Source organism: Marmota flaviventris, chromosome 18 (assembly GCF_047511675.1).
Source record: "Marmota flaviventris isolate mMarFla1 chromosome 18, mMarFla1.hap1, whole genome shotgun sequence".
Lineage (NCBI taxonomy): Eukaryota > Metazoa > Chordata > Mammalia > Rodentia > Sciuridae > Marmota > Marmota flaviventris.
The window spans coordinates 56,003,601-56,014,840 of NC_092515.1; the positions used below are offsets into that span (position 1 = coordinate 56,003,601).

The window sequence follows — 11,240 nt, forward strand, 5'->3', positions numbered from 1 at the left end:
CTCAGGCAGTTGCCTGCCCTGGCCTGTCATCCTGGCTCCAGTCAGTGCGCACCTGCTGCGCACCCATCAGAAGACTCCAGAGGGAGGCCAGGGCACAAGCCCCTGCTCAGCTCAGGCCATGGAGCTCCGGGCAGCAATGTTTAGGGCGACTGGTCCCTGTGAAGCAGGTGTACAAAGGACCTGGGGCGGGGAGGACGCTGTGGCTTGGGGGTGTGCACAGAAACTGGCAGGGCCCTTAATCTCAGCATCCTTGTGACTTCCCTTTCACCCCGGCCTTTAAGACCTGAGTTTCACATTCTGGAACCCAACCTCAGCCGTTCTCTCAGCAGCTCCCCAGACATCTCCCCACCCCTGCCTTTGTCTGCATTTAAATGGTGGCAGGAGGGACTTATGTGGTGCAAGGCCTCAACTTTGGTGACTGCTTCCTGGCCTGAGGGCAGTGCCCCTTAAGCCCTCTTATGGCCTTGAGTGACCAGGCATGGATGGTGTTGAAAATCATGAGGAGAATACCGGGATAGAACAGGGCCCAAACCCCAGAGCTAGGGACCTCACTGTTTTTATCAATCTGTGGGAAGCTCAGGGCCTGTCAGCAGCTTATCAGTCACCCTGTAAACAGATCCTTCCTGACCAGAGGAGGGGACCCTGAGAATGACCTGAGCTGAGCCCTGGCTATTGGGGGTCATAAGCCAAGGTTGGCCTCTGTCAGCAGTACTCTCCCGGACCCCTGCACACTGGGCCCCTTCCTCTCCTCCTCTCCCTGGGCCTAGTTTGAGGCAGCCTACGGTCCTGGAGGCCTCAGGCCTGTGTCTTTTCTGGTGAGTCCCCCAAAGGAGGTCAGAAACCCACTTCTACAGGCCTCCAAACGGGGATGTGGTCACACCCAACCAGGGCAAATATTGGTTGCAAGAGAAGAATCTGTACCCTTGTCACGTCTTTTCAGGCGCCAGGGCTTCCTTTACAACCATCGCTGTGGGGAGAATCTGAGGACAGAGGTTTTCCCTCTTCCCTGCCTAGTTCTGTGAGGTTTCCTGGCCTCTTCTGTTCCATCACTAAAAGAACCAATCACAAGGAAAAACTGGTTTTTGGAATCTTAACTTGGAAACAGGCAATATTGAGAATCAGAATATTTAGACTAGAGAAAGTCAGAAGTGAAATCCCGGGTGCGTGGGCTGGAGGTAGGGGCAGCCTGAGGAGTGGGGTGAACACTGAGAACCATTTCCTCTCCGCCCCCTCTTTTCCCCAAATCTCTGGCTGACACCACCTCTCCCTCTTCCTCCTTTCTTGAATTAACACCCTTTTCACCCTTTTCTAATCGTAGCTAAAGATCCAAGCTGAATCTACGCAGAAGGGAGGAATGCGATTTTGCAATCCAAAATCCTAATTATAGAGAAAAATTGTTATTTAACCAAAAAAAAAAAAAAAAGAAAGAAGGCAAAGAAAATGACTTGTGCGGAATAAGTGAAGAGGTGCTCCGTAGATGATTTTGATTTGAGTAAGAAGCTGCATTCCGATCAGAGCCTCTGTGGAAATGTTTTGGGAGTTTCTTAAAACTGTCCAACTCTGATGCAAATTCATAGATCTGATTTCGGTGTGCTGTTGATGTGTGCTTTCTATCTCAGCCTTGGTCGCCAAGGCAGAATTATGCAAAACACCCAGAGGGCTTTCAAATTTAAACAATAAAAAAAAACTGTCATGATGTCATAAAACCCAGTGCAGGGACTATACAAATATTGGCATAGTACATCTGACTAGGCCAACATAGTACCACCATCGAGTCACAGACTGGTGCATTTATAAATGCCCAGAAGTGAAGACAGTAGTGATTTCCTTCAAGCGCTCTATTTGGGTTTGGTTCCCAAAATTGTTTTCTACAAGGGAACATAGGTGTGTATATTTTTTTAAGAAATGGACAGTCAAGCCTTGCTTCTATCAGGCTTCCATGTATATTGGCTCTGACTTTGGCTCCTGAACGAGTGGAATTCACAGGGGCTCTCTTTTTCCAGGACTCCTGCCTTCAAAGGCCTGCTTTCTCCTGCTTCCCTCCTTTATCACTTTCTACAGATGGTGCAGGGAACAGGAACCAAGACTTGGCTATGCCTTGGTGAGGAGCCATTTGATTTGTTCACATTTGTTTGGTTGTTTTGTTTTGTTCCTCTCTAAAGGATAAAGATGCTCCCAATTTGTGGCAGGACCGTACTTCTTCATGCCCCAACAATCATGAGACAGCCTGGGAGACTGAAATTCTCTCCCCATGTCTCCTACCCCTGTTACTGAAAAACTGCCACACAGTGCTGGGTTTGTTCAGGAGCTGGGGTGGAGCAACGCCTGCAGAGAATTCCCCTTTTCTGGGGCTGTTTGATGTGTGGATTTTGAAGATTTATATCAAAAGTGAGAAAAAGCAATGTCATGGGGAAGGTGGGTTAAGGCTCTGTTTTTAAACAAATGCAAAAACAAACAAATCCTGATTGGGATGGCCAGACCCTGGGCCACCTCTCTTCTGGCCACTTATACCCCTGCCCTCACTTGAGAAATCTTCCGGATTGAGGAAGGGTGGAGAGTGAAAACAAACCTCAGGCTTTCTCTTATTTTCCTCACAACATGAAGGAATGCACAGACCACAGAATATTCCTTCAGCATCCTGAGGAATAATATGAATTGGTGGCAGTGACAGCCTAATCCTGCAAAAGAAAATTTTCCTTTAAAAAGTCCCCCAAACAAAAAGCAAAACAAAACTAAAAAAACTAACCTTTCTTCCAAGAAAAGGGCTAAATCATTTCTTTTTTTAAATCAAAGGAAAGCGAATCACAGTAGGGAGCCTTGCAAATCAACAATCCAAAGCTGGCCAGGTTGACTTCCTATCCCTCTTACTGAAGGTTTATTAGTAGAGCTCAGGCCCCAGGGCTGGAGAGTGTGTTCTTCAGCCGTCAAAAGGCTGAAGATTGTCTGTCACTCACGTGTATTTTTGTCTTCCATTCTATCTCAGTTAGTCTTTAACTACCAGTACCCACCCCCCGAAAAATATATCCGTGGACATATCAGACTTTTAAATATATTGATTGACCCAGGATACTTCAGGACTACATTATATCAGCCAAGACATTGTGAATATGGAAGACAGTTTGCCTTGACCAAAAGCTTCCCTGTATACTGTACTAAGAGCTTCTGAATACATCCTAAGCAACTTCAGTTATTTAGACGAGGAAATGCTGGGAATGTGGCTACTGAGACAGGTAGGCACCACGCTCATGAGGGTGGCCACCATTTACCCTTTTCCCCTCACTGTTTGCAGCAGTAAAGCTAGTGGTTTGGCGAGGGGAGGACCTATTTAAGAACAGAAGAATCTCGAATTGATGCTGCTAAGGTAAGGGTCCGAGGGAGAAAAGATTGGTGCGTTATCACCATGTGTTCAGTAATAAATAGAGATTTCCCATCCAGGGAGTATACATTGAAAGGAGGCCCAGGTGGTTATGGAGTTGAGACAGGGAGGAAATGAGGTCTACATAGCAGATTTATCTGCTGGGCAGAAGGAGGACTCTGCCTATTTGATGCCAATATATTAATGTGTCAGATACATTGTAAAAAATGATGAGATGATTTTTGAAAAAGGAAACATGCAAAAAAGCCGGGGAAATTAAAAGGTGGTGAATTTTGTGAGTATTGGGGAACAGAAAGGGAGGAACGAGAAAGCACACAGAGGGTGTCTGCTAAGTTTGTATTTGGCCACACGTTGCTTTCATTTACAGCTCTGGTAAATGAATGCATTTGTCATCACAGTACATATGATGCGACCCAGGGCCCATGAGAGAACCAGGTGCCCTGCTCCTCCGATGCATCTGCCCGAGGTGGCATTTGTTTGGAGAGGGGAGTCAAATATGTGTATTTTTCTTCTTAGGAAACTTCTCTGCCAGGGAAACGATGTAGCATGAAAATTTGCTGTTTAGAATGTGCACAGTCTGCATGATTTTAAAATGTTAGCTGTTGCCCCCTTGGCAAACTTTTCTTCATCTACATGTACATATACACATTGGTAATTTCAGTGCATTTTAAAAACTAATATTCCAGGTTTTAAAACAATCACACCTGTTCAGTTGTGTGCATCATAAATCGAAAAGCATGCGTGCCCTTTCCAAGGGTCTGTGCCTGAGACCCTCAGACAAGAGGCATAGTTAATTCTTAATTAGTGAGAAGGTCATACTTTTAACAACCGTCTCCTCTAATATAATTTTTCTTTAAAAAGGAGATTTTCTTTTTTCCTATTTCAGATAAATGATAAAAGTCAGGAGTAAGGTGTTCTCCAAAACCACAAATTAACAATATGTGTGTGTGTGTGTGTGTGTGTGTGTGTGTGTGTGTGTATATATATATTTTAATGTACAGCTCTCACATAAATTTCATTTTGTGAACACAGTGGTAAATATATATTGCTGGGGCTTCCAAAATGTGGTGTATCCCACTGATGTCTCCAACTTGCAAGTGGACTCAGTTCTGTAATTGGAATGAAAGGAATTTTAACACTATTTAGACAAAAACTCAAATGTAGCGTAAAGGGAAAAGTTTGGATTTCCTTATATGATTTCTCTTTCTTTTCTTTTTTTAAATTTAGAAACTTATTTGTAATGACGGGCACCTAGGCAGGATTTAGGAGCTCTTTATTTACAAAAAAAAAAAAATTGTGTTTTCCTCTCACTATCTTTCAAAGTTTTTAGTAATCATTACCTCCCCAAATGCCTTTCACTCTGAGTTAACCTGCTCTTAAAGCCAGCACCCCTTTCATTTTCTAATGTCTGGGAGCCCTAACAGACTTATACTGAATCTGCTTTATAGATTTCTATCAAATTCCTTAAGTATTGCAGAACTATGTATATTTTTCTCCCAAACCAGGTCTCACTCTTCATGAAAGAACTGCACCAAGTGTGTCCTGAATGTCATTCTTGTCTTGAGAATGTGTTTGCCTAACATCTCCCATCGGATGCTGAGCTTTTTTATAAAAGTGACATGTCTATTTCTGCATCTTCAGAGGGAGCGTGAGGAACAAAAATCTCCCAAGTCGAGGAGAGCTAACTCCCAGCACACGAGGGTAGCTTTGCTATGAAGACTTTTGTGAGGCACAATTAAGTGTGGATTCAGGAACCGAATCCAAACTGGCACAGAAAGGAAGGTAAAAATGTGGAGGGTAAGCACTGTCTTCGTGTTCTATGAAAAAGAGGAAGCCCCATGGTGAGAGAGGCCAGCACTCACCAGCCAGCGCCAAGCACAACCTGTTTTCTTCAACATAAGGCCTTCATTTGGAGTTGCAATATTATCTTTTTCTTTTTAAGAATTGAAAACTAAATAAAACAAAAGTCATCATGTTTGGCTATATTTTTTAAACAGTGCCCCTTTGTCTAACATTCTGTTAGTTTCTAGGGGAAGTTGACCGAGAGTGCAGGCCGCCTGAATTTGTAACATTAGTTGCATGGATTTGTGTCAATTTAAAATAGGTCAACGCTTAGGAGTTCTACTAGTGAGGGGTAGCCAAAATCTTCCCAAATGATCTTCAAGCTAGCCCCCATACACAGTCTGTTTGGGATAAATACCAATAAATTAAAGTAGAGCCTCCCTTCAACGAAGGCATTATTTTCTATTTATATTTCTGGAGCTAATGTGATATGAAATCATTACCAGCTTGTCTAAGTGGAGGCTCTCCACTGAAGAGTTACAGTGAAATACGATTTGATAACACAGTTTAAATCAGATATGAACTGGGAGTTATATAAGTAAGGGGTAGATTTTTTTTTCCTATTTCAGATAAATGATCTTTAAAAGTTAAAAAAAAAAAAAAAAAGCAAAACAAAACAAACAACTTTGATTTGTCCCAAGTGTTGATGTCCAATCTCATCAGGCCTCGCTAACAAGAAAGTCATGGTGTATAAGGAAAGAAGGAAAAATAATCAATTTCAGCCAAAAGACAAGAATTATTTATCTTTACCATTAGACGCATCTGTGCCCAAGCCATCTCTGATAGGCCGACTTGCCAGATTCACTTTCTCTTAGAGGGCTTTGCTTCTGGATTCAGAAAGCCAAAGCCGACTCTACCTTTTTTTTTTTTTTTCTTTTCTTTTCTTTTCCTTCTTTCTTTAATTTTTTTTTCCCACCAAAGGACTATGATAGTTCAACTCATTTAAAAACTGAAAACTTGAGGTCAAAAACAAAATACAGGTCATAATTTACGTCTATATTAAATATGATTAATTATTCTATGGGGCCAGCTCCCTTGCCTCAAGCACAGCCTATAACTTCACCCTGAATGACTGTCTCCCTGTTCTTCCTACTTATCCTTCCTCTGGAGAGAAAGATGCATTTTATATTTCTTATGAGATTGTTGGGCCCAGTTAAACTGTACACTAATAAACTGAGTACAGAATCAAAAAAAAAAAATGCAGTTTATTATTGTAGATTATTCTTTCTCTTGATATAACCAGAATTGAAAATGAAAGGAAAGCACATAGGAACATCACGCATGGTTAGTTAGTAACTCAAGATATAAAACAATTTTGCACAGCAAAATATGTAAAAGAAAAGTAACTGACAAGATTTTTTTATATTTATTGTGGTAAGATTTACTTTTCATTTTTTTTTTAAAGACAGGATGTCAGTCCCTGAAAATAACATTTACTGATTATTGCCTTTAAAACTGTGGATTTTTTTCTTAAGTTACAGAAAATCCAGTTCTGCACCACAATACAACTGTAAAAAAATCTGCATCATCTTAAAACTGTGCAGTAATGCCATTTTTATAACTGCATAAATTTTATTAGCGTTCTAAACAGTTTTGCATTTTTTTTTTGTATTATATGCTTGCAGGTTATATCTTAGTGCAATTCAGTCCCAAATACTTTAATTTTGAAAAAAAAAACATACATTTTGAATGTAAAATTCCCCTACAGATATAAACAGGGGTATTTCCCCTTTTAATACTTTGGTTTTCAATACAGTCAGTGGTATAGCAAAAACTACACATACCCAACTTATATTTAAGTTGCAAGCACATGCTGTATAAGCTACTTTTTTTAAACAGTCCCCTTGCAAACTCTACCCCCCTTAACATCACAACAGTAAACAATTTAGTGCATCAATCTTTTAAAAAATCTACAGCTACACAGACCTAACTCTTTCAAATTTATCTATAACATTCCTTTATCTGTAGCATACATTTTAACTGGGCTAACAGATTATAAAAACTAGAATTAAATTATATACTAGAAACCCATAGCATTCCACATTTGACAATGACCAAAAGCCAAAAATAAAGAAATAATAATAATAATAAAAATAAAACAAACCAAAAATAATGGGGCAGATTTCTTTTTTTAAAAAATAAATTTTAGACTGCTTTCGGCAACAGCACAATTTAAGTCCCCAAAGGGGGGAGGCATAATTCTTATGAAAAAGAAAACATTAATAAGTGTTTCTTAATGTTTGCCATGATCAATTGGGAACCCATTCTGGTATCTTGACAAGGAATGCCTTCAGTGCATTACAATGGGAGGCTGAAGTTCTGAGTAACTCAAAGCTGGAGCAGATGCAAACTTTCATGGGAAGAAGGCTCTAGGGTTGCACTTTTTTGTTCTGAACTCAAAAAAGTCATGAGGCAATAAAACAAAAGTATGAATGCCATGCTCTAAGTCTTCGAATGTCCATTTCCAAGCCAAAGGAAAAAAAAAAAAAGAAAAAAATAATTATACCATACATGTCCAGCATGCAGGGTTTTTTTTATTAATATATTGTCTCTTTTTCCATAAAGTCTTTGAAACAGTTATAGTTCATTGTTGCTAAGACAAAGTAGCAAGCATAATAATGCATGAGATGAGAATGAGTTTTTTGTTTGTTTGTTTGTTTTGTTTTTTTAATGGCAGACTAAACACTCAGGTTTGGCATCATAAGGCCAAAACTCACAAGTCACACCCAGGTTGATGCAGGCTTGATTGTGGCAGGTTCATGAGGTTATTTTTCCTCTATTTTAGCATAACAATGCTAAAAACCCCCGATGGAACTCAGCACGCTGCAAGTCTATAACATTTCACATTTTTTTTTCTTTGCAAGCTCAATCTCACATGAAGAACTCAGGAGGAGGAAAAAAAAACTTTGCTCTTTTTTTTTTTTTTTTCTTTTATCTCAGAGGAGAAGATGGGTGGAGAGGGGTGAGGGTGGAGGTTGGGCAACACAGCAAGCTCCAAAAATTAAAATTAAGAAAAAAAATCCAAACAAAATTAAACACACACACACACACACAGAAAATGAACACCAGCTCATGAACTGAAGAAAAAAAAAATACTATGCGAATGATGCGGGCTTCAAAGGTGAGCAATGTTTCACATGGAGAACTCTGCTGGGATCTTTGAACATTGTGCAAGTCTGGGGGGGGGGGTGGGTTAAAAAAAAAGCTAGCAAGTTACGGGGGAATTTCAGATTGGCAATCCAAGAGCCAAACACCTATTCCCTCCCCAATTTAAAACAGTCGCCACCACCACAAACTCTGTGTGTGTGTGTGTGTGTGTGTGTGTGCGCAGGGATCAAGGGGGGCGATCTCGGTAGGGGAGGGGGCGAGGTGGTGGCAAGCGTGGCTCTGCAACTAGCAAGCCCACACCCGAGCCGGACCCCCACGGAGCACTTATCAAGGTGGCTAGCTGGGATCGCGTGTCAGACTCACATGAAAAACTCGGGAGAGGACGGGTTGTCGCTGCTGGAGCCGTTTTCTCGGAAGCCGCTGCTCACCAACTTCTCGTATTTCTCCTTGTACGCGTCCCTCTCGCGCACCAGCCTGGAGATCTCCTGCTTGAGGTGGTCGACTTGCTGCAGCAGCTGGTTCTTCTCGGACTCCAGGACGTGTCTCTGCTGCACCCTCTTGAAGCGGCAGGACTGGGCATAGCCGCGGTTTTTCAGGGTCCGCCTCTTCTGCTTCAGCCGGATCACCTCCTCCTTGCTGACCCCGCGCAGCTGCCGGTTCAGCTCGCGCACGGACATGGTCACCAGCTGCTCGTCTGAGAAGCGGTCGTCGAAGTGCAGGCCGCCGGCAGCGTGGTGCGGGTGCAGGGCGCCCCCCGCCCCCGCCGCGCCCCCGCCGCCACCGCCGCCGCCGCCGCCACCCCCGGCGCTGGCCGGGCCACCGCCGCCCGCGCCGCCCGTGCCGCCAGCGGAGGCGGATGCGCTGCCCGCGGCGCCGGGCGCGCCGGCCGTCGGGTGGTGGTGGTGGCCGGCGGCGTGGTGGTGGTGGTGGTGGTAGTGCGGGCCGGCGCCGCTCTGCGCAGCGGCCGCAGCGATCACGGCGGACACCACGGCGGCGGCGGGGCCCATCTCCTCGCCGCTGCCGCCCAGGGAGGCACCGGCTCCGGCCCCGGCCGCCGCGGCCAGCTGCTGCGCCCCGCGCGCGTAGCCATCGAAGCCGCCCTGGAGCTGGTGGCTGTTGCTGATGAGCGCCTCGACCGCGTCCTCGGGGCTGAAGCCCAGCGCCTCGGGGTTCAGCTGCTGCGGATAGCCGGTCATCCAGTAGTAGTCTTCCAGGTGCGCCTTCTGCTCACTGCCCGAGCCCGGGCTGGGCGCCGAGAAGCTGGGGGAAGGGGGCACTGAGCTGCACGGCGTGCTCATGGGGGTGGAGGACAGCGAGCCCCCGGCGATGAGACGGCCGCACTGGCTGATGATGCGGTCGGTTTCCACCGGTTCCTTTTTCACTTCAAACTTCATCAGATCGAAGTCATTAACATATTCCATGGCCAGGGGACTGGTGGGCAGGTCGGAGTTGCTCATTGCCAGTTCTGATGCCATTCTCCTGCCGCCGCCGCCGCCGCCGCCGCCGCCGCCGCCGCTCCGCCAGATGGGCTGCAGGAGAGGGGCCAGCGGGCTGTGCTGGGTGGCCAGCGGGTGAGCCAGCTTGCCGGGCTGGGGCGCTTCTAGCTCGAGCGGCGGTGGCTGGCCCGAAACCTCCGAGCGCGCACACACCCCCCGCCCTGCCCGCGCCCCCCGCGCCCGCCCTCCCTCCCCCTGCTCACGCCAATGTGCTGGCTCGCTCGCCCCGGCCCCTCCTCGCCTGCTCGCCTCCGTGCGTGCCGAGCCGGCGGCTTCAGGCTCGGGAAGGTCCTCCGCGGGCTGCGGTGGTGGCTGCGGCTGCAAAGCCGGAGGAGCCCGGCCCGGTGCGCGGCGTCCCCCGCTCGTCGCTCCGCTGCGCGCTTTGCATAAGGAGGGCTCGCCTAGCCGGCCGGGCTGCAGGCGGGGCGCGCGCGGCGGCCGCTCGGGGCTGAAGGCGCGGCGGGCGGCTGTCCGGCGGCGCGGGCCTTGGCACGGGGGAGTTAACACTTCATGCTTCTCTCCTCCTCTTCTGCCTGGCTCTTTTTATTTTTTTAATTTTTTTTTTTCCTTTTCTCCTCTCTCCCGTCCTCTCGCGCGCTCTCTCTCTCTCTCTCTCTTCCTCCGTGCTAAGTGCAAGACAGAGGTGCAGCCCGGCTGGAGGAAAGGGAGGGGGGAGTTTAGTTCTTTCTTTCCCCCCCCTTTTTTAAAAGCAAAATTGCGAAGTCCTGGGGAAAGGCGAGGCAGAAAGCAAAGTGGGAAGTGGGGGGGGGGGGTGCAGACCGAGCCGGCGAGCAGCCCAAGCTACAGCTCGAAGATGAAAAAAGATTTTAAAGCCTCTGATCCAGCAAGAAGAGTTTAAAGCAATTGCTGAGTTTTATAGCACTCGTGACGTCAGGCCCAAATGGGAAATTGACTAGCACTCCAGGCCAATGGGAGGCGGCAAGAGCGGCTGCGATTAGCATAATAGTATAGAAACAAGGAAACTTTTCGGATCTGTCAATCAGGACCCAATCAGCTGACTGTCAGCTGGGACGGGCTGGTTTAACCCTTCCCGCGCCGCAGCTCCCGGGGAGGGAGAGAACAAGGCCCGGAGAAAAGTTTAGTGCGAGAGGGGAAGGAGTTTTTCGGAGGGACGGCTAGAATTCGGGTGGACCGGGAGGACAGTTTGTTTTTCTTCGGAGCACAAGAGAGGCCTGCCCTCTGGAGCCCCAGCTCGCCCGCCACTCGCTCTGCTAGGATTGGCCTAACTCCCCTTCCCTGACTGTCCCCCACCCCCGGGACTGTGGACTGGCCTTTTGACTTTTCCTCCTCGCTGCATCTTGGGCATTCCAGGTGTCTTCCGGGGGACATTTCTTCCCTCAGCCCGGCTGCGCTGGGAGCCCAAACTTGGACCAACTCTTTGTCCCTCCCTCCGGTGC

At 46.6% G+C, this 11,240-nt stretch overlaps 1 protein-coding gene across 8 annotated transcripts in view; it reads right to left on the minus strand.

The window, feature by feature from the left end:
- Positions 1 to 9,984, minus strand: part of Maf (MAF bZIP transcription factor) — a 312,899-nt gene extending 302,915 nt beyond the window's left edge. For all 8 annotated transcript variants that reach the window (XM_071604452.1, XM_071604453.1, XM_071604454.1 and 5 more), the window contains exon 1: positions 8,690 to 9,984. In XM_071604452.1, coding sequence (XP_071460553.1) covers positions 8,690 to 9,801 — 1,112 coding nt within the window. In that variant the 5' untranslated portion in view covers positions 9,802 to 9,984. The remainder of the gene's footprint in view (positions 1 to 8,689) is intronic.
- Between the last annotated feature and the right edge of the window lie 1,256 nt (positions 9,985 to 11,240).